This window comes from Thalia democratica, chromosome 4, assembly GCF_965202585.1.
Source record: "Thalia democratica chromosome 4, ktThaDemo2.hap1.1, whole genome shotgun sequence".
NCBI classification, from domain to species: Eukaryota; Metazoa; Chordata; class Thaliacea; order Salpida; family Salpidae; genus Thalia; species Thalia democratica.
In genome coordinates, this window is record NC_139168.1 from 40901175 (window position 1) to 40926227 (window position 25053).

At 24.7% G+C, this 25053-nt stretch overlaps 1 protein-coding gene across 3 annotated transcripts in view; it reads right to left on the reverse strand.

Moving 5' to 3' along the window:
• Positions 1-2666: 2666 nt before the first annotated feature.
• The window catches only part of LOC145833968 (protein-glutamine gamma-glutamyltransferase K-like), a 28709-nt gene continuing 6322 nt past the window's right edge, over positions 2667-25053 (reverse strand). Inside the window, exons 2-17 of one of the 3 annotated variants that reach the window (XM_082941258.1) lie at positions 23960-24034; positions 19567-19740; positions 18484-18585; positions 17163-17336; positions 16938-17056; positions 16626-16745; positions 13648-13810; positions 12147-12279; positions 11162-11312; positions 9238-9319; positions 8296-8415; positions 7033-7184; positions 6163-6232; positions 5750-5970; positions 4339-4479; positions 2667-3114 (exon numbers count right to left, since the gene is read on the reverse strand). In XM_082941258.1, the coding sequence (XP_082797384.1) occupies positions 2980-3114; positions 4339-4479; positions 5750-5970; positions 6163-6232; positions 7033-7184; positions 8296-8415; positions 9238-9319; positions 11162-11312; positions 12147-12279; positions 13648-13810; positions 16626-16745; positions 16938-17056; positions 17163-17336; positions 18484-18585; positions 19567-19740; positions 23960-24034 (2132 nt within the window). In that variant the 3' untranslated portion in view covers positions 2667-2979. Of the gene's footprint in view, positions 3115-4338; positions 4480-5749; positions 5971-6162; positions 6233-7032; positions 7185-8295; positions 8416-9237; positions 9320-11161; positions 11313-12146; positions 12280-13647; positions 13811-16625; positions 16746-16937; positions 17057-17162; positions 17337-18483; positions 18586-19566; positions 19741-23959; positions 24053-25053 lie in introns of those variants that run through there. The other 2 variants (XM_082941260.1, XM_082941259.1) reach the window with 2 other exon arrangements.

Genomic DNA, 25053 nt, shown 5'->3' on the forward strand with positions numbered 1-25053 from the left:
TTTAATAAGCTTATTGAACAAAAACAGAACGCTCAAAACAATTTTGGTCTAAAGACCTCTCTGTCATCGAGTCGTACAGCACACTCAAACTAAAATTATGATGAGCCATAAAAATACTTAATAGTCAAATTTTAGTTGGTAAGAAAAATTTACAATAAAGAATTAAGAAAAAAAACAGTTAGTATTAAAAGATAAATTAAATGCCACAACTAATTTAATTATAAGTTTAGATGAGTGAAACAGTTACAACTAAAAATCAACCAAAAAATTAAAAAAATGTCATTTTAACTTTTAAACATTTCCGAAAAAATAAAAGCAGATAAAATATGGATTGCAACAACTTAGATTTTATGTGCTCAAGGAAAAAGTTTAAAAGTACATGAATGATAGTTTTAACATTTTTTATAAATTTACAACCGTAAGTTAATATCTATAAATCAAATTTCACTTAATGCGAAATAAAAAGCACTGATACAGACATAAATTTTTATATTAATTTCTTCTAAAGAAGTAATAACTAAGAAAGGTTAAAAGTTTCAATTTTATCAGCTGTTAGATATTTAATAATTTTTTATAACTAGAAATAAAATAATATTTAATTAGTTAACAAAACTTGTCCAAAAATCTAATCTTAACCATATCTATCACCTTGTTTTTATTTTCAACAAACTGAAAAAAAAAGTTAAGATTTTGAACTCAAAAAGATTAAAAGTCTCTCTTTTTTAGAATATATAACTTTACGGTTGCAAATAACATTCTTAAAATAATATATATTATTACTTAAATGTATTAATTACTTCTATAACGTTAAAAAAGTTCAAGAGTTGTTTATATTAAGAAGTCAACTCAACATCATAGACTTATATTTATCTTAACTAAAAATTATTGCTCAACTTAATGTAAACATGGTTGACACATCAAGCTTAGAAAAATTTCCTGACTTTTTACTAAAATTTTCCTGACTTTTCTAAATCAAACTTTTTATTTGAAATTAGTCTAAATCTAACACTTAAAACTACATAAAGCTTTCAACCTAATTTTAATACAGGTAAAAACAACAGTTTTTTTTTTTGCTGAATTTAATCATTAAACTTCCATTACATCACTTGAACCATCTGTATTGCAATAAACAGCTCTATCAGCAAAATACTTGTATTATTACCTTACAAACACAGCTTGTCTGAAAAAAGACACCATTTTTTAGCATTTCCTAACATAATGTAACTAAATAAACGAAACGACATATAAGGAACTTTTACAATAAAAACCTTAAATTAATAACGAAATTTAACAATTAAAATCTTAAAACAACAAAGAACTTAATCAAACATTGTTTTTTTATTATATGTACTATTTTTTTCCCAGTTTCTTTATTAGCACTTCAACCTATTCATCTAATGAAGGTATGGTTTCCTTCATCTTGTACCCTTTCTCTTATAACTTATTTCGAAAATTAATTTGAACAACTTTGAAAAAATTGTATAGAGGTCAAGTATACACATCAACTTGTTACATAAAATACTAAACTAACTGTTTAATTATAAAGAACTCGAATATTTACTTAAACAAAAAACACTTTGATTCAAAAAACTATGCTAGATAAACTTTTGTATATATATCACAGTTTCACTTTGAAAGTGTCCTTGCTACAGATCATCAATACTAAAAATAAAAAGCTTAAAACAAACTGCTTGTTCTAGAAGAATACTTGTTCAGTATGTTAATGGAAAAGTTTTGCAGTTTTATAAAGGATACTTTATTAACTCATAGATAGATGAAGGCATTGGAAATTTTATAATTTTGTTTAATTGAAACTTACAAAATCTGAATTTTTTTAAACTGTCAAATTTCCTGACTTTTTTTCAAAAACCCCCATTTTCTCCTGACTTATGTCATTTTTTTTTAGTTTTTAATGACTTTTCCTGACCTTGTGGCAACCCTGTGTAAAAGGCCTATTTATATAGTATTTAAATTGATAAATTAATCATTTAACTTATTACCTGGTTTCGCTGGAAAAAATTTAAATTTGTTTTTCATTATTTTTATTCAAAACTTAAGGAAAGTTTATTTATTTAGTTATGAGAAAATCGGCAATCATTTTTTTACATTTGTATACGAGACTTAAAAGATTAGAATTACTAAGGCTGAAAAAAATTAATTTTAAGTTGTTGAAGACAGATTTTTAATGATAGTCTTTTTTAGGACTTATTGATTTGGTCAATCTATAAAAAGCTTGTTGAACTCTCTGATTCGTGCCCTTAAACCTCAAAAGCAAAGTTAACTTAAAAATGTTATAAGGCAACTTCTAACAAGTTAAAAACATTTATATCGAGAACAATTTGTTTAAAAAAATTGCCTTACTCCCTATGACCTTAATTTTGTTAATATTGTAAAACAAAAGGATGATATTGTTTTTTTAATCAAGAGTACAAAACTAAATTTGATAACTATTAAGTTTAATAATAAGTTATTTGTTTAAGAATTAACAATACAATGTTAAAATGTGATCGAAGTTGTTTTTTCTTAAACAAAAAAATATCAAGGTGTGCACATAAATTTTTTTTGCTTAAAATTAACTTAAAAATTAAAAAGATATAAATATACAAAATAAAGAAACTTAATAAACTTTTAACTGTATAGATTTATTGTAAGAAAACGATATAAGCATAAAACAACGACTTAAACTCTGTACAACTAAGACATTATATCAGTATTAAAACTTACAGATTACAAAATGATCCAAACTTAAAAATGTACAGTTTGCAATAAAATATAAAAATTGTATTATGATGCATTAAGGAAAACAATTCAAAGCAGGCGAATAATAAGGTACTATAAAACTACAAAGCATTTAAAACAACATGAACTAATACTGCATATTGATTTAAAAATAACAACTTAAAACCACTAAAAAGTATAGAATAATGTGCAAAGAAAAAACTTATTAACAAAATGATGTTTGTGCTTTTTTTCAAATAATCACACAACAATAAGGTCGCAGCAACCTTGAATTCCAGACAATTGTTGCGATTGAAAAGCAACCAGCAATCTTCTGTTGCCTATTCTTTTGGCTGTGATAGAAGATTCTACAGTGCACAACTCATTTGCTCTTACCTAGATTATGAAAACTTATTTATGACATTTTATGAGTTTTTTTAATTTGATTATTTAAAAATAGTGTTTTATAGATTTAACTGCATTACTTCTACCGTTAAATATTGAAAAAAAAAAGATTTAAAACTTCTATAATTTTTGTAAAGTTGAGCATACCTGATTTTTTAGAAAAAAAAAAGCAAAATGTTTTAATAGAATAACTTTTAAATTTAAACAGGATTGCCAAAAGTTCTTTGTAAATTTATTCCAGGTTTTTCTAAACTTCTTCCAGATTTCTAAAAAAACAAGTAATTTAATCTATTTTTAGTATAAAATCAAATTTAAGGTAAAAGCTATCTTAAACAGTATAATAACATCTAAAAGATACTGTAAACTATTTTAAATATAATTTTTATATAAAAATTTTAAATGATACAAATTTTTTTATCTTTATGATAGAATTTTTGTACTTAACCGAAATTTCGTTACTTTTCATGTAAAAAAAGTTTAAAACTCTTGGTTTTTCATGGTTTTTAAGTTATTTTTGTTCGAATTTTAGGTTTTTTTAAAGTTCTCAAATTCCAGGTTTTGCCGGGAACCAAGTTTTTTGGCCACCCTGATTAAAAGCATATGTTTTATATAGAATAAAATATATACTATCGTTTTGTAAAGATATACTAAATTGTATTAGATATTGACAATAGGCTTTTTACAGCAAACGAAAAAAAATTGGTACAACAATTACTGATGCAGCATATTTATAAATATTTTATGATAAAATTTTTTGTTTCATCGTGAATACTTTTTAAATTCAAAATTAAATTCAAGTTCATTTTTTTTAACTTTATCTGTGGACTACTGTTATAGTTTTATGGTAAAAACAGCTCAGCTCAATTAGTTAAATTAAAAATGAATTGCTTCCATTACTAGTTATTTACCAATTAACTTTTTTGTCCCTTACTAGTCTATTGTCTATACAATAGGTACTTAACTATTGTCTCCTGATATCGCCAACTCAGTAAAACCCTAGTTTAAACTTTTACTTCAAGGAACATAATCAAAATAAGCTAAACTAAGTAAAATAGCTAGGTAAAACTATAAACGCTATGACTGTCTAAAATTTCTAAATTGCCTCCGTCCTTCACTGGTTATTGCCCTTAACTTTTTAAAATCGACAGAAAGGGGCGATATTGACCACTTTTAAGAACCCTGGTTTATACAAACAACATGTCGAAGTAAACAAACCGTTTCTACAGGAACTTTAATGGCATCGCGAATTCCTGCACCTTCGATCGTGATCACTCCACTGACTGCGGTAGAAAGCGGGTTAGTAAAAGATATGTTGACTTTGGTGGGTTGCAATACTCTCACTTGCTGAGAAAGCACCTGGACGAAACGCATAGTTATAAAACGATTAAGTTTTTTTATTCTAATGGCGAATCAGTGACATTTTATAAACTCTTTAATTAAATAACAAGTTTGTACCTTGTATAAAGGTAGATAAAATTTTAGGTTCTAGTTGGTTGTGATTGCATATTATTGGGGCATGACCTTACATGCGCTAATTTATTCCGTGAAAAAATATATAAAGCTTCGTGATTACGAAAAAATAAACACATTTTGTTTATAAATGTTTTATTTCAAAAAGTTCAATGTTCATCTATTCAAGAACCACATATTAAACTTTTTTTTTCAAACAAATATCTAAACATCCAAAGTTAGTTTATGTCTAAAATGGACTTATCTAAAAGTCTTGCGCCATTTAAGAAAGTTATAAGGCAAAAAAGAAACTTAACGTACATGGATGTAAAACCCTTTATAAATAGGTAGATAACCTTTTAAAATTTCGTTTTAAAATAGCATACCAAAATAGTATAACAAAATTAATAAATAAACTTCCGAAATTTCAAAATGAGTAATTTGTATATAATCTTTCTTATAAAAATCAGTACCAAAACAAAAAAAAATAAAGTTTTAGCTTTAAAAACTTTACTTCTACAAATAATAACTTGTAATTAGAGTTTTCTATACAAAATCAAACAAAAAGGTGGTAGCTGTCATGTTACCTTATTACTATTGTGAAAGACAGAATAAAATAAGATGCTCTATCCGAATACAAACTGAAGGCTTTGGTACTAAGATTTTGAACAAATCGGCTTAAGTAGCATTGCTGGTTTGCAAATACATTATATTTCAGCATAAATAAAACTATAGGGATATTTTTATTCATCAAATTGTATTTAGCTTAAGTATTGAACTGTAATAAGGGATAAACTTTAAAATACTCAGCTTTTACAACACTAGCGAACTTTAAAACAAGATCTTTAATATAAAATCAAGGTTATCTAGTCATGTACTTTTAAAATTGAGGCTAAAATATTTACTTATAAGACATAAGATTTTTTGAAAGAAAGACATAACTATTTTAAGCATTCTTTTTTTATAAAATTATAAATGTAAAAATTAAACATTAAGCAACTGTTTTTAGTTCATCACAAATAATATAAGAAATGTTTTTATTTTTAATTTGTTAAAGCTTATAATTTTTAATACTTGTAATAATTTGTTTACCATTATACTCTAATATCTTTAAAACTTTTTGTTTATGTAAACAGAAGTGCTTAAATTATAATTAAAGCAAATACATTAAATTAACCTCAACATTTATTTTGGGTTTAATGAAATCAACAAGTGCTTGTTTCGAATGAACTTCATTTGCGTTGACAGCCCCACACAAAACATCAACTTTAACGCTGTTTCCACGCGCCCCTTTACCCAAATAATTTCTAGATTCTACGATGAATTCAACATTTTTATCTTTCTGAGGACCAACGTCTATGTATTCATCAACGTCTGTCAGCTTTGCCAATGCTGAACCTGACATTAGAAAAATATGATTAGGTGAAATAAATTGCTTTATCATTACAAATATTGAATATATATTTTATTATTAGAGTAATCTAGCTAAAGTGTTAAATGTTGATATTTGAAGGTTTTTTAGCAAGCTCTTGTATAACATAAGTTTTTGTTTTCTGCTTATAGTAAATATTATAAGGAAAACTTTCAAACCATTATACTGAGTTGATTTTGTAACGCAGCTGATATGAACTCTCTCTGTTTTCTCGCTTAAGTTTGTTACCTGTTAAAAAATTGTAAAGTATTAAAACATTAAAGCACAAAACTTAAAGAAAAAATAATTTTGTAATTATAATTACTTTTATTTTATTAAACCCACACGGACATTGGACATATGTTTATCAAATAACATCTAGTATTAATAGTTGTTTTAAGTATCAAAAATATATAACACAATAAAGTAAACAATAATAACTCTAAAATTACAATTAATATTTTAAACTAACAAGTTTTTTCAACAAAAGGACTTGAATTAAACACTCACGAAAAAGCAACATGAATATGATTTTGTTTGCATCAAAAAGCCAAGTTAATTCACTTTCTAAATACTATTTAGTAACAATTACTTAAGATTTTCAAAAAGGTAAGAAACTTTATTACAGTAGTATTGTATACGTAAAATAACTAATACTACCGTTAGTATATGTAACTAAAGTAATTTTAATATCTTTGTTTTGTTCTTATTTATATAAAATAATAAATTACATTTTTTTGAATAGTTTTTCTTATTAGATTTATTTTTTTTATGATAAAAGGTAAGAAATTAACGAGAATGAAGTAAACATAATAGTAATCTTGATTATAAAAGTAGTTAAACGACAAATTGGAGAAAAAAAAAGTAATTTACAAAAAAAAAGTGGTATATTACAAGTAAATAACCAAAACAACACCACAAAAATATAACTATATCAATTAAAGTTTTAATGAAATACATTATTAAATAATTTCAAACTATAACACTTTTAGTTCTTCAATTTTGAGCATAAATTATTTAGTATTTAAAGAGATTTTACTAAAACTAACTTTAACATTAAATCGTATGTCTTTCCCGTAATCGACAGAATCAGGTATGCTTGTTGCTAGTTTAAGATTATTTTCTCGTTTTGTTTTAGTTGTATGAGTCAATTTTACAAACTTTCGAGCATTTTCAAAAGATAACCTTTCCTCAACGCTTCCTGTTAGTTAATATGTTGAGAAAATTTATTCTAACTCTAAATATTTTTAGTTTATATAAAACTTAACATCAACTTTTTTTGAAAAGACCAAATTTATTTCTAAGATATAAATATAAAACTATGATAGAGTCTCAGCTTTAAATATTTTACATGTACTTTATTTAATTATCATTATTTTTTTTTACTTTTAATTTTATAGTTGAACAACTAAACTTGTAAAACATTCTATTAAAAACAATTTCAACAATCTTTTTTTTTTAAACTGAATAATTTAAACATTTTACTGATCTATTTGTATTATAGAAAAAATAAAGAATACACAAAGAAGTACCTATTCTTTGCGGTATATTAAAACATTGCACTTACTAGCTCTTAATTTTACATAAGAAGATACTTCGTAAAACTTATTAATGTGATGTTGACAAAACTTTAAACTAAATTTCTTAATACCAAACAGTTAATAGAAACATAAATATTATAGTAAACATAAAGCTAATAAATAAAACAATTTACGGATAATTAATCTTAAAAAATGTTTATTTGTTTAAGATATTTTTGTAAAAGTTCGCTTAAATAACAAGTAAGTATAAACTTTTATTATTTGTAATTTTGTGAATGTTAACTAAGCACTCTTTTAGGATTGCAACTTTACGGAAACATAGCAAACATATTACTTTGTTTTAATGTCTTGTTAAAACAGCTCTTAATCCATACATTTAATACATATATTAAAACTTTCTATTAAGTTAACGTTATACTCCAAATCTAAATATTTTACCAGTGTATCTACATTCTAAGAAATAAGTATCATATAGATAATTTCTTATTAACCAAAAACAATAATAAGTACATTATCTCGTTAAAAGGTAAATAAAACGGCATGGTTAAACAAAAATTCAGTTCAATGAAGACAACTATTAAAACCAGCAACTTACAGTGCTTTAGACATACTAAATAACTTGTTTTTAGTAGGTACCTCTGCCAACTAAAACGTTATAATACCTACGTCATCGTCAACTAACAAGATCGTAATTAAATCAACCTTATAATACATTAAAAATCTGAAAACCTTTTACTTAAAATCATCATAAAGAAATTTGATAAATTTTACCTTCAGCATGTTTGTATTGTTGCGTAATATCATGTCTTCTCCAGCTGCCTACTTGCTTGGTACTGATGCACCTACCGATGGAGTGATCGTCACATTCCAGTTCGACCCATTCTTCACTATCTGTTTATTATACTTGATGATTGACGGAAAAACATTGATTTCAGAGTAAAATATTTGAGATAAAAAATTAAGACGTTAAGTAAAACAGATATGTAAAGCTTTTTACAAAGCGATTAATATTTTTGTTGTTGACAAAATAAAGCAATATAAATCTAAAAGCTAAGATAATTTTAGTTATTACACTAAACTTTACAAACGTATTAGGATTTTCAATTTCTTCTATGCAAAATTATGCTAAATAAATTTATCATATTCTTACAAAACTTTAGTGATTTTTCTAAATCAAGTGTCACCAAAGTACAGTCTGCCAAGCAGAAATCTACGGTTTGCAAAATTTTTGTAACAATTTGTAGAAAAAAATATGCTTTTTTAATCAATATTTAAAATTTCTTCTTACTTCGATTGTCAGTAAATGATAGCGGTTATCAAAAAAAATATTTACGTACAACTATGCATTTAAATTTCTATTTATATAAACAAGTTAAATCTGATATATAGATACCGCTGTTCCTAAAGATATGGCTGCAAACTTGTTGTATATGTAATTATGTTTTACTTGTTTTCCTAGATACCATATTTGGTTTTAAAAAAACATATTATCAAAACTTTGAAACTCTGATCAAATATCTAAAATAAAGAAAAATAATAACAACTTAAGTTTAATTAAAACTTTACTATATTTGTTTTTGACATAATACCATTTGTAATTTAAACAGCACACCATATGTATGTATGAATATTTTTTTATAAACTAAAGATATAAATGTTTTTAGTAATAAAAAACACAAAACGTACGTATTAAATTTAAAGTTTAAAATGAACCTTTTGGTTTCATCCAATATTTTTTACTAGCGTTCACTTCAGCGTAAATGAACTTTCCATCGTAATCCAAATCAACACGGCCCTACAAAAATAAAAAAAGTGTTAACTATAGAAAAAACTTTTAAGTACTATATATATATATATATATATATATAATCACTAGATACTACTTCGTTGAGAATAGTTTAAACTAAAACAACTTGTTTTTGAAAAATATTAAACGGTAATAAACTTTCCTCGTCAAAGTGACAGTATTTATGCAATAAAGCATCCAGTTTCTTTCCTTAACAAAAAATAAGTAAGAAAGTTTCATTAAAATTTAGTTATACACTGAAGGACATAAAAACTCAAATGGTTAATACATTAGTTACTTAAAAATTTAGTAAATTTTAAAATAAAACATACATGAAAAATCTATTAATGGTATTTGAATGGTATGATTAAAAAAAATTGAAAAAATTATTTAAGTACATTAAGTACATTAGATGCTAATTTAGAAGTAGAGCTAGTCTATACTTTTAGTTTACAATTTCTTAAATATTTTAAGGCTGAAATCAGTCATTAATTACAAATAAAACCATTAGCATTATAACATTATTAAATAAAAAACTAATAATTAGAAGCTATTTCATACAGATAATATTCGTTTAATTCAGTTTATATAGTACAGATAATAATTTGGTTTTCGATAAAAATATTTCCTTTTGACTTCCTTTGAATTAAACCTTTTTTTACATAACACTAGTATTGTATATTAACTTATCTATATCTTATACTCTTTCATTAATAAAAACACTAAGATATGGTGACAAATTCAAAACTTATAAACTAGGAAATGTTTAAAAAACAGTTTAAAGTTTAGTTATTTAGAATTTGAGTTAAAATTTAGTATCTTAGAAACTTTTTAAAACAATTAAAAAATTATTCTATTTTAAAAATATTTTTGTAACAAATTTCATTAAAGTTTTATCAAATATTTCTTAAATTATTAACTTTATTCTGATATCTTAAGGATAATTTTCTCTACAATTTACTAATATTACAACAATTGATAAAAGTTTAAATCGAACAAAATAAAAAGTAGCGTAATTATAATTAATAATTGTCAAAAAACATCAATTACTCATAAAAGAGTTATTTTAAATAAATTACTTAAAGTGTCTTATAAACTAAGGATTAAGTTGAAAAAGAAAAATATTTAGATTTAATAATTAGAAAACAATAAATAATTTTAAATTATGAAAAATATATCAACAAAATAAATTAAGGAGATATTTATACTGTTGTTATATTTATAAATTTGAAAGTTAAGTGTTTAAATAAATAAAAAGTATAAACAATGTTAGATAAAAAATAGATAGCAAACAGACTAAATTATTTTTTTAAATAAACATTCACAATTTAATACTTATTTTTGACATGTATTTATTTTTGACAAGATATATGATTAACTAACACTTTTATAATAATATCTAAAACTATTTTCATACATATATACAATTTTAAAGCAACAAAATTAGACAATCTTTGCGTAACATTTTTATTTTAAATTCATAATAATAAATAAAAGTTGTTAATCAAGCTCTAAAACTTTTTTTATGTTCATAGTTTAATACTTAAACATATTTCAATAGCTTCAGTAGAAACTAGTTTTCAATGTCTATTGATTTTATAAAAAAAAATTATATTGCTTCATATAATTATTGGTTTATTAAGAATTAAAAATAGCCAGTTTTTATAAAAAAATGTATCATAATTTCTTGAGTTTAAACCTCCCGTTGAGTTCGCACTTTTGAGTTTTGTGCGATCTTAAGAGAATGACAATTTTACTCATTACAAAAAATAAGATTAAGTTTTTTATTTTAATCAACGTGAAATGATACAAATTATGTATTTATTTTAACACTAATTATCTGTGTATCACCTGTTTAATAGCCTGAACACTCATGGGGCCGCACCTGAATTTTCCCGCAGAAGTTTCTTGTGGGGTGGCATCTATTGCTTGCCATCCTCCCATACCTTCTAATGGCAAGTCAGTGCGAGACACCCACACATCGTTCCATACGTGAAAATTCCTTGAAAGTTAAGTAACTAGTGTTAAAATTAATATCGGTAGAATCTCAAATTAAACATAAATTTTTAAGGGTTTTTTATTAAAGAAGTTATAGATATGCAATCAATTATTAAACGAAAAAAGTTTACGTATGTCTTGAACTTAAAGAAAAACACTAATTTCATCACTGGTTAATGTACAATTGCTACATACAATTGACATTAACATTGGATTATTAAGTAAACATGCCCTGGATAAAATTTAGCACCTTATGTAAAATTTGTTGCTTTAATTTTAATCTTTATGAAACGCATTTTTGTTTGAAAGCTCTTAGAAATAAAGGTCTTGTAAATTTTTGATTCTAAATTGTACAATAATCAAAAAAAAAATCAAAATATAATTTAAATAAAAGAATAAAAAATTTACTTAATCTTTACTAACAAATTAATAAGTATCTTAAACACTTGGGTTGGCTACATTTTATAGTAACAGACTATACTTAATAATTTCTTTAGCAGGCCGCCATAATTTTGGAAAGCCGTTGTAAAAAAGTATTAAAATAATCTTTAAATGCAACGTTTCATCAAAATAATCACAAAATAAGCTCTATTTACCGATAATCATAAAAACTATAATACAAACTTTCTACTATAAAAAGTCTTAACTTTGATTATTTTCAAAAAAAAAAATAAAGCTAAAAATACTCGCAGTCCTGAAATTTTGGTTTAGCAGGCCAAAACTAGCCAGCAAAACATAGCTTTTCGACTCCTATGTTACACACACCCACATATTTAAATAAGTAGGTCTAACAGTTTACACAACTTTACAAGTGTCTGCAAAACTAAATGACACTAACCAAACGGAATCATCTTGTTCCATAGGCTTATAATTGTGATCGTAATGATGATCTATTGTGAGATTAGCATCTGTGTCATGCGCTGAATCGAAGTTTGTCAGCGACCTACATGGAATTCCCAAACACCGCATCACTGTACAGTTTTATTAAAATTAAAAATATTTATATGTTAAAAGGGAGACTGCTAATACCTAAAATAAGTATTTGATTATTCTGAACCTAGAAAAACTGGTTTTTAACAGTTTAAAGTATTAAATACTGGTAACTCTATTAATTATTAAAAAAACAAGTTATTCAGACAGGGTTGCCAAATGTTTTTGGCAAATTTTCTCCAGGTTTTCAAAATTTCTTCCAGGTTTTTAAAAATACACGCTTTAGGGTATATCTTTGGCTTAAAATTAAGTTTAAGGTAAAAACTGTTTTAAATAGCATAACGACGTTGAAAAGCTACGTTTGAGCTTCTTTAAATGTGTTTTTTGGTAAAAAAATTGTCATGATTACTAAAAATTGTTATCTATTCAAAAGTTGTTTATCACTCATGATTTTTTAAGATTTTTTTAGCCGAAATTGTCAAGTTCCAGGTTTTTTCAGGATTCCAGGTTTTTTGGCAAACCTGTTCAAAGCATTTTGATTCTTTATTTAAAATATGTGATAGTTCATTCTTGGAATAATTTCTTCAACGATAGTTGTATTTACTCTATTGGTTAAAAAGCTTTTTAGGTCTTCATAGAAGACAAAAAAAGACCTTTTAGAAATAATAAGAAATAATGTTTTTAGTTTGTAAATATTTTATTTTAATCCCGTAGATCCTAGTTTTAATCCTAGTTTTGGCATATGTTATCCAAAAATAGATAGATAAGGATTCAATTATTTGAAATAAGTAATAATTATTTTTGTTGAAAAAAATATCTTTATTCAAGGAGCCATTAAACCCTAAATTTATAACAAACATTTTTCTGAAAAGACATAAGTAAACTATTGATCAGAAACAAATCAACAATATCAGTACTTCTAAAAATTGTAAATTATGTATGTTGTAGGTTGATAAACATGTATTTGTGTTTTCTCTTTGCTATAGAAAATACAAAAATGTTTGATGAGAGAAACAAAGGTAAACTTTGTAATGCTAAATAATGCTAAAAATCAGTTGTTTTAGTATGTTAATTAGAGTATTTAGTAACATCCTATTTATAGAGTTGCTAAATCAATTTTTTTAATTTCAATTCTACATTTCAAGTTCTGAAATACAAAATGTTTTTTTTCTAGTCGAATTACTACACAAGTAATATGGTACAAATCAAAAACATGTTTTATTTTTTCAACTAAGATAAAAACATTTATGTATAGTTGTATTAGATTGTTGTAGATGTAACCATTTCATGATGACATTCGAACAAAATAAAAATTAAACATATAAACAACAGTAGTACACAGTCTTTATAAAATTCTCAACATAAACTAAAAACACTATCTATCTCTCAATTTTTATTAATAAACTAACCAGTTGTAAACACGCCACTAAAAACCCAGCACTGTCCGTATTTTACTGGTGAAAGCTGACTGGCATACTGGGACAGAATGGAAACACTGCCGACCCAATTAGAAGGGTTATCACCTCCGCTGTAGTCTCCAGACCAATTTCCTTCCAACACACCATCATCGTCCTGTATATTTACATATTTAAGAACTTTTTGTAACTTTAATATAGATTCTTATAAAATAATATTGAAAAAACAAACTTTTTTAATTGTTGCTTAGCCACAAAAAGTTTAATATGTCAAATTACACGGCTGTTATCAATTGATAGTTTTTTTATCGACAGTTAAAAAGTTTTAAAATGTGACTATAAGATTTCCACATTTATATTGACATGGTTTTTTCAAATTCAATTTATTTAATAAAATTGCAGTCTAATCATATCTTATGGACAATGCCTTTAAACTCGTGTTAGTTATTTAATTTTTTATATTTATTAATAGTATAGATTTATTTCTAATACATTGTTTAACATAAACAATTAGAAGTTTATAAAAAAAAATAAAAACAAAACACTATATAATTAAATATGTGCGTCTTTGAAACATTGTAAAATAATAAAGCTGTGTTTAAATCTATTTACTTATAAAATAATTGTTTATCCTCAAATTTAAAAATCACAAATACGTAATTTCTTAGAATTTATTTAATCTTCAAACTAAAATTAGACTCATTTAAAATCATGGCTTTTAAACCTACTTTTACTAATTTATTAAGATATTAAATGTTAAGAATTTATACAGAAGTTTAACATTAAGTTAAACTTTTATATCGGTTTTGACTACTGTCAAAATAGCATACATTTTGTGAAATTGAACTTCTGGCTATTAAATTTTTATTTTTGATATAAGTGTTGTAAAAAATTGTATGTTGTCTAAAATGTAAATATAAATTTCTTCAATCATAACTAACTCAATAGCACTTCAGTATCTTTTTTTTTACAGTTCAATCTGGTAAAAATAAAACTTAAGTTTGCTTGATAGATGTTCACTTCATGATTTTTTTCCTATCGTTTTAAGGTTGAATGATTTATAGTAATTTTCTATGGTCAATTTGCTTTTGTTAAAATTTGGCCGTTTTGAAACAGTTTATATTTACTATAATGTATAAAAAACTGATACATAAAATAATACGCTAAAGATATTAAGTATAAACAGGTGTAATTTTTATAACCCAACATGAAAATATCTTTAAAAAATTTAGGACAATTACGTTTAGAATCGGATTAAAACAACTTGTATTAGCAGCAACTACTACATATTCAACTAAATAAAACATTGTATGTTAAAAAAATGCGTGCACAAAACTTAATAGGGCAACAACAATTTTAGAGGATGTAAATACGTCAGAAGTCTCAAAATTTGAAACAAGTAATTTTTAAGCTCTACAAAACTAATAGTAGATAAAAAGTTCTTAGCCTAACGAAACTAATGAAATAAAATATGCTAGCTGCTACTTTTTTAAGAATAAGAAATATATAATTACTATTTAAAATGTTACACAACTAAAAATATTATCTCATTTTAATGTTTTCAAAAACTACATACTTCATAAGGGAAGTTTTGTAAATCAAAATTTAGCAAAAAAACAAACAATATAGGTCGATTAATTAAATTAGTACAAGTAAAGATAGTGAATTTTATAAATTGAGAACTTAATTAGTCGTTGACCTTTATTAAAACCCGTATATTACAAAATTAGTTTATTTATTTTTAAAACACTTTAAATATATGATATTAGTTCTATAACTCTTTTATTACGTTTATAAACCATTAATTTTAACTTTTTGTTATATTTGAGAGGTTTGTAAGAATAAGTATATATTTATTTGTACATTCACTTAAGTGCACAACAAAAGAGTAAAGGTGTGGTCGTAATTGCGACCTCGTGTAAGGTTTTTGTAGGAAAACATCATATGTAGCAAAAACATATTCTAACTTGTAAACAGTGTGACTTACTAAGTAAAAAATAACTGTATATTTTTGAGTTTTAATTATAAATATATAATATTTAAACAAAGCAGGAATTTTGTAAGCTAAGTTATAGAAACTTACCTAAACACTTTTTTTTTTCTTTTTTTTAGTGTACACTATGCTTTACAGAACAACCACTATCGCGTCTTATTTTAATTGTAATCTCGACTTAGCTTATTTGTAATAACACTTCTACTAGTTTGTTGTCGTTACAATTTTATTTTTCATTTGATTTTTTTTTATAGATTTGTTAAATATTTTCGTGAAGTTGTTATCATAACTAAAAAAAAATTTAGAACAAATTTTAAAAAAATACTAAACTTATCAAAAATATCGTACAATTTCTGAAAGAGACTGCAAACCAGGTTTAAAAAACATACGTTAAATGATGTTGCTATAATGTTTTTAAAATTAGCCATACATTTTTGCAGCAAATTTTTTATAGAATTTTTTACTTACCGATTTTAGCTACAACAGTCTTATTTCGTTTATTTTTTTTTTTAGCAAAATGAAGATAAACTTAACTTAAAAACAAACGTTTACTATTACTTTGTTTCTTGAAAAACAATTAGCTACAACTCAGATGACTTCAATTGTTTCAAAAATTAATAAGTACAAAATGATATTAATCATCAAACACAAGTATGTATACAACTTACGGAAGTAAATTTACAACTGCGTAATACTTAAAGTTGTGAAAGATACAAATTTCATTTATACAAAAATGAACTTTTTTGCTAAAAAATTTAAATTTCAAAAAATTTTAACCTGAATATTTTTTTTGATAACATAAAAGTTTTTTAATTTTACTGATATAACATATGCTAAAGTCATAAAAAACTACTTAAATACTACATTATTACCTTTATCCCTAAAGTATGTAAAAACATTTTTATTTTGTTTCAATTATAATATACTAAACCAGAACATTGCTTCTGTTGTTGTGATAGTCATAAAACAAAACACTTACACTAGAATTCACAAGTGCAGACATACTTCTCGCTATTAAAACAGGATCATGCCTCATCAAATGTTTAGGTTTCATTTTGTCCAGCAAAATTAGCACTGCTTTCATAACTTTTTCCTCAAACTGTTTTAAATAAAACATATAATTTTATCACCAAGAGCTTCAGTTTTTTGAAAAATAAACTTGAATTACAACAAAACTGCATTCAACTTATACTTTTATTTATTTATACTTAAACATATAGATCTACTTAGTTATTGTAAAAGTTCTTATATTGATCAAATTTAAAACAGAAAAAAATATAGAACGATAAACCTGCCCATAATACCAATTCATATTTCCGATACTTCTACTTGTACCATAATACTGCAACCCCTCTTCGTTCAAAACGTACTCCTGTCTCCATGAATCATCTTCCATGTAAACTGGGTCCTCTAAAATAACAACATTTAACTTTTAAAACAACATTGAAAATATAAATAGCTAAGCATCAAAACTACGTGCTAGTTAATAAAAATGCTATAGAAAATAACCAAATACCTTTACACCAAGGGTTAAAGACAACAATTATGTTATCAGTTATGGTACACAAGGTAGTCCTGCTCTTCCGCAGATGACCACTGGAAGTTGGCACGCCAACCCTCATTGCAAGCGACCACTTACCAATCTTCGTTTCAGTTGAAGATGTGTGAACTTCCAACGACATCACATTATCTGAATTGCATTTGAAAATGTTATATCTTATTTGAAGTGAAATAACTAACAATTAACCGCCACTTTAAAATATTTTAGCGTAATTTCTAGTTAATTTTTAATGTTTTAAAATGTAGGTATATGTTTATTGTAATTAAATTTTAAGCTAGTTTTAATATCTACATTTTATTTTATATTTTAAAAGGTGCTTTACATATAAGTTGGTTTTTAATCATTTTATGCAAACTTTAGGTAACAAAACTTATTCACAAAAAAAAAAAAGATTTACTAAAATGTAAGGAACTTTTTTGTAGTTTTATATATTAATTTTGTAAATATTTTTTTTTATTTTGCATAAATTAGTAATTTATCAGATAATTTTAAGGTATACCAAGGTACTAATTATCAATGTATTTGTTGTAAAATTTGAGGATAGATTTCAGATTCTTTTTTAAGTTTACAGTAATGCAAAGTATTTTTACATTAACAAAGCTCTATTTTCAGTTATAAGCATAAAAAAAATTATTTTTACTAAAAGACTTATTTTACAATTAATTATGTTACTTAATTTCAATGAATTATACTTTCAGCTTTGCACAATCTTTTAACTATGGTTTTTATAATCTCAAAATTAAAATATGAGAAATACATTAGAGTTATAAATTAGTTTAATTTTTATCTAATGAGCAGTTTTTAGTTTTTTAGAATCTATATTGTATAGTTATTTGTCTTAACTAAAAAAGATTGCTCCATTTACTGAAATGTAAAGAGCTTATTTAAATAAACATGTGCAAATTAAACATTTTATTTACTACAAAGTTTCGGTGGCAAAAAATTGTGACCTTTATTCATACATGAAAAAGTTTTTAAATGATACTATAGATAAGTAACATTGTAATGTGCAGTTTACTATTTTATTATACTTGAAAAGGTCTTAATTCTTTGCCACCGAAACCTGGTAGTGAATTAAATATTGAATTTGCACATCTTTATAGTAATCTATATTAAATATTTTATCTTACTTTATTAAGCATTAAATAAAACACTCTCAAACAAACAGATATACCCCAAATCATAAAAAAAATTATAAATTAAATTCAAATATGCACTAAGTTTTATTTTTTTAAATAAAACTTTAGATACAAATGTAGTAATCAATAATTTTTACCAATTTGCGATAAAATCCTGACACCCTCAACAGACTCTCCTGCTTTTGGATCAACTTGCGGAAGTACCATCAACGAACCCCAACGTTTTGAAGGTCTACTGCCTGTTTAATATAATTTCAAAATAATATAAAATAGTTTTTGTGAACCAGTGAACTAAAACATTTTTTCTAAAAGTTTAGAATGAATCAAATAAGTATCACGCTTGTAAACCCTATCACAATTAAACAAAATATGTAAAAAGTTAAATTAGTTATATATCACAATGAAAATAAAACTTGAAATAATTAATATATTGTTGAATTTAAACAACTGACTTACTTATATAATTAAGTAAAAACATATTAACTTAAACAGTGAACAAGAGTATTTTTACATATAAACTATTAATTGAACATAAAAATATTCAAGTATAAAAACATAGAAAAACCCCTATTTAAATTAAGTTTAAGGGCATAAGGGGGTTCACCTTGGTTTTTACAAGTCGACCTTATTTTATAGAGGTTTATCTGAGCTATCAGACATTTTTAACCTTTTGAAAAAATTCAAAGTAGTTTTTGAGATTTGAGCGATCAAAGTCAGTGACCTCAATAGGTGACCTCAAAAACGCAAAAAAAGACCATTTCACTAAAAATCTGTTTCCTCCTTCATTTTTTAAGCACAGAAAGTGTATTATTAAATTTTAAAAGGATCGAATGCAGAAATTTTTTTTATCTAAAAAAATTAAAAAATTTATATTAAAAAATACCACCTATTTTTTTTTTGTTTTTTTTATCGAAAGTTTAATTTTTTAATATTTTTAAAATTCCAACATTCAAAGTCTTTTAAACTATAAAAGGAACGTTTCCTGGAAATTTGAGGTCTCTAGCTCAAAAAATGAAGGAGAATATAGGTTTTTAGTGATTTTTTTAATTTCTGAGAAAATTGACCCCAAAAAATTTTTGATCCATACATTTGTATTGGAAACTTTTTACAAAAAACAAAAAAATGTCGGACCCCCCCTATGCCCTTAGCATGCTATTGAAAGTGTTTAGTGTGTGTAACAAATAAAAACAAACTTTACATAGATGTATAAAATATTTTACCAGCTCTTAATTCAAATTGAACTTTTTCTTTTTCATCAATTTTTCTACTACATGTCACAAGAACTTTAAACTTCAATCCTCTTCGAACAACTAACTCTTTTGTTTCATAGTCTTCAGTGTGATGTAACAAAGTATTTTCTTTCTTTAACAGATCCACAGACTTACACGTTATTTCTGTAGAAATTAAAATTCATATGGTGATAAGCTATTTATTTCTAATAAAAATATATTTTATCTAACTGGATATAGAAGAACTTTATATAAAGAAACTTTATGACTAACATGATAAACAAATTACCACAGTTACTTAGTTTACAGACAAAGGTGTTTCACAAATTATGTTACAAATTTTTAATTGATGATATACTAACATTTTGTAAAATTGAAACAAGTGTTGTGACAAAATTGTAATTATAGCTTTGTGCCAGAGTTACATATCTTTAGTGTAACAATAATGTTTTTTTAATTCATTATGTTTAACAATGGCTTCCAAAATATCAACCACTATAGAAATAATTTTTGAATTATTTATAACAGAAATATTCTTTATTCTTTCCATAACTGTTTTAGAGTTTAATATGATTTTTATTTATAATGTTTTTTTAAAAGAAGCTAACTTAATGTTTTTTACGTTTGTCTTATTTAACTAGTATGTTAATTTAGGATCATAAATTCAAAAATATAATGATAAGTTTTAATGATATTTAGCTTCTTTATTTTAAACTTTTAGTTAACAAATAAAAATAAAATAAAAAACTACTAAAAGAAAACTTTAGTTTATAAATACTTATGATAACTAAAAATATAACTTATGACAATAACTTAGTAAATATCTTAACTAAATAAACTTTTCTTTAAATTCAACATACTCAATTAAGTTTGTAATAACTAAGTTAAGAGATTTTTTACAAAAAAAATATCATTGGTTCTTATATGAATTCTTATACAAAAACTAAAAGTTGGTTTTAAGACTTTAATTTACTTATGAGGTACAATCATTTTTGTAAAAAGTTTTTCATACAAACGTGTTAAATACAACATTTCATCATCAAAACTTCTTAAAAATTAAAAAAAAAATTTTTTGGGAGCTAAAGACCTAATTTTTTTATTAAACATTCCTTAATCATTTTAAAGGAAATTATTAGTTGAATTTTTTAAATATTTTAAAATAGACTAAATTAATTAAAAAGGTGGCTTAAAAAATTTACTTTATTGGTTAGCTGTCAAATTTGCACAAGCTTACAAAATTGCACGAAGACACAAAATTGCATGAAGATACTTTTGCACAGTAAATTGAAATGCACGAAGACACTTTTGCACCAGCAGACATGTTTGCATGGAGACATTTTTGCATGGGTTGATTTTTTTATTAATTTTTTTTTTTTTACTATTGCTGTTACCCCTAACCCTTACCCTTGGTCAGTAGCTTTTTTTTTTCATTTTAATTAATTTATTTTTATTTATTTTACTTTTATATTCTTATAACAATTTTTATTAGTTATCTTTTATTTTTACTATCACTGTTACCCCTAACCAGGGACGTGGCTTGGTACGTTTCTGCAAATCTACAGAAACGTATACTTATGTGCGAAAAGACTCTGCTTTCTTAGCTTTTAGTATTCATTTATGCTTAGTTATGCACTCCTGAGAGATAATTTTGACATATATGTACTCTTTAGCGTTTTTTTGTGTCGTAAAAAATTGAACGAATTAAATACATCCAAATTGTAACATTTAGCGCGTTAAAGCTTTGTTTTGTCAAAAAGCTACAATGCAAAAATAAACCTATTGGAAGCTGTAGCTTCAAAAATAAAAATCATACAATTTTATGTTACAAAAGTTTGCATAACTTGTTGTTACTATTGACTACGAAAAATGTTTGATTTTATACGTTTAAATGTCTGAATGAAAACAATATTAATGCCATGAGTTAAATTGTGATTTTTTTAATGAATATTTTTTGGGTTTACACAAGTGGCATGACATAAAGAGTCATATGGGGTGTGGAGCAAAATAAATTGTCTTGTATACAGTTATCACTCGTACTTAAACATTCAATTTTTGATGTATTAACATAACTGACTGCATATTTTCAGATTAAATTCAATAATATTAGAGGTAGTTTAAATTGCTGTGTTCCTGCTAGGACGTGTTATTTCAGATGTTTTAGTTTTTGCAGATTTGTAACTTTTTTGAGCTAGCTACGTCCCTGTTCCTAACCCTTACCCTCAGTCAGTAACTTTTTTTTCTTTTTGTTTTAATATTAATTTATCTTTTTGTTTTTTTTTCTTTTTATATATTTTTTTCCTGTTTTTTTTTTACTCTTGTGCAAAATTGACCCTTGGTGGAAAATTGTCTTCATGCAATTTTGTCTTTTTGCAATTTAGTGCCTTTGTGCAATTTAGTAACCTCGTGCAATTTGACCCAAAATTTTTTGTTTAGTTTGAAGCACTAAATGTGCTAGAATCTTGGCATTTACCCTATGAATTTTCCAAAAAAATCATTACTTTTTTTTAATTTCCAGTTGGGCGCACTGTGTCCCCCTACTGCAGGGGTTGGCTAACTGTGGCCCATGGACTAAATGCAGCCCTTTAGGTCAAAATCTTTGGCCCGCAAGCTCCTGTTTAGCCAAAAATACACATTTTAAAAACACTAAAAATTAAATATTTCCTAATGAAAACCAAAGCTAGACTCTTAATTCAATAAATAATTTTTATTAGTTACCTAATTTATCATATTTTTGATCTTAAACAGCATTTTTCTACTGATTACCAGAACTTTTTTTAAACAAATGCGGCCCTCAAAGGTTTTTTTCTAAGTAGTGCAGCCCGCGAGCAATTTTTCCTAGGAAAATTGGCCTATGAGTTACATAAGGCTGCCAACCCCTGCCCTACTGCCTTAAACTATAATGTAATTTTTATTAGAAAATACCGATAATATATCAATAATTACAGCTCTAAAAAAACAAAAATAATGTTTATTTTCAAAATGACAACCTAGCTTTTTCAAACATACATGAAAACTTTATGAGCTTTTCCTTATATATAATGACAATGACTCAAGATAAAAAATCAAAAATAATTTGAAGTTAGTTTGTTCTCATACATTAAAACTTTTATTGCAAGAAAAAAATGTAAATTCATTTTTCTATATATGTAAACTTTTTGAAGATTTTTTGAAACTTGAGATTAATTCAAAATCAAGCACTAAAAGCAAGCAAAAATAAGACAGTTAAATAACTGTAGAATTTTTTTATCTTGCACAACATTTTAATAAAAATAAAATGAAATTATTATAAACAACTACAAAAAAATAAAAAATATCATTAACTTTAACTTTTTTTATACAAAATATTGGCTGCATCTTAGCCACTATTTTAAGCAAAAAATCTAGCCTGTGCTTTTAAAATTTAAAAATGGTAAATCATGTATCTATTATAGCTAAAAAACTTTGGATTATTGTAAGTTTACTTAGTCTAAAATCAATTTAGTATCTGCTCTGTATCCTAAGTACAATAGTGTCAATAACAAATTCAGAGTTTTGACCCAAATTAATTACTTTTTTTTTATTGACAATATTTTTACATAATTGTATTATGATCTAAAACAAGGTTGCTAAAAGTTTTTTGAAATTTTTTTTCAAGATTTTTTGAGTTTCTAGTATTTGAAAGATTTGAAAGTACAAGATTTTTTTTGACCATTTTTATTATAAAATTAAGCTTAAGGTGAAAGTGGTCTTTAATATAAAAAAATATTTAAAAGATAATGAAATACTACTCTAAATGTATTTTATGACAAAAAAAACCTATATAATAGAAAAAAAATATTTCATATGATATATTTTCTTTTCTATTCAAAATTTCATTTCTTTTCAGTAAAAATAGTTTCAACTTTCAGTTTTTTTAATGATATCTGTTCAAAATTTAATTTTTTCTAGTTTTTTTTTTTTTATTTCTTTAATTCCACCTTTTTTGTTGCTTAAATTGTCAAATTCAAGGCTTTTTGGCAACCCTGCTAAAATAAAAGAATAAATCAGGAGCCAAAGATCTAGTAAATCACTTTATTTTAAATAAGTTCTATTTTATATAAGTTTAAAGAATACATCATTCTAAGGTTTGATTAAACTATAATTAATTAAAAATTTTATACTTAAAAGAGACATCTATAAACAAAAATTTATTAATGTTGTTTTTTATTGAAACAATTACAATAAAAAGAGGTTTAGTTTAAATATTCTGTAGAAATTAAAGTTTAGCCATCATAGAAACTTACAACAAAAACTAAAAAATCTTGTTTTAATATTACTGTTTTTATTTTTACTAATGAAGAAATATTAATACTAAAATGAAACGTTTTCAATATACTATAGGTAAGACCTGTTTAAAAAAACTTACTAGTAACTGATGTTTTAGAAGACCATAGAGCTCTACGTCTATATCGACTACTTCTTCTATAAGGTGGCATACTGTCTTATTTTTAAAACACCTAAGTTATTAAGGCTTGTGTTTTATTATATTAATAAAATCATACTAGTTTTTAGTTAATTAGTTGATATAAATCAATATCTACATATATAACTTATAACAAATTCAACAACACTATAAGACTGTAGAAAATATGTATATTAGTACAAAAAAGCATTTCAAACACCAAACCTGTAAAGCAACATTGAAAACCTTATGAAAGTTTATTAGTAATTGTTAAATATTTCATAACAAAGTAAATAAATCAATCTTAAAAACAATTAAGGGTATGGGGGGTAAACACTTTTTTTTTGATCTTATTTTATATAGTTTTTACTAAGCTACAAAATGCTTTTTACAGTTTTAAAAACTCAAATTAATTTTATGGATATAGCCAGTCAAAGTCGGAGGCAACAATAGGTTCCTTATGGGAGGCGCAAACTAAAACAGCAAAAATAGACTATTTCACTAAAAATCTATCTTCTCCTACGTTTTTTGAGATAACTACCTCAAACTTTCAGGAAATGTTCCTTAATATATTTAGAAAATTCTGTACAAAAGTATTTTAAAAAATACAAAAACAAAAATTTTATATAGAAAACAAACAAAAAAAACAGTTTTTTTTTAGTTTTTCTTTTATTAAATTTTTATTTTCTATATTTTTATAATTTTGTTATGACAGAACTTTCTGAATATTGCAAGGAATATTTCCTGAAAATTTGAGGTAGATATCTCAAAATATGTAGAAGGAGATAGAATTTTAGTGATTTCTAGTTACTTGCTGTTTTAGTTTGCGCCTCCCATAAGGATCCTATTGTTGCCTCTGACTTTGACTGGCTATATCTCAAAAGTTATTTTGAATTTTCAAAATCTGTAAAAAGCATCTTGTAGCTTAGTAAAAACTATATAAAATAAGATCAAATTTAAAAAAAAAGGTATTTACCCTCCTCCTATGCCCTTAAAAGGTGTTTTAATAAAATAAGTTAATTTCAACCACTATTGAGTTATTTCATTCAGGCTAGATA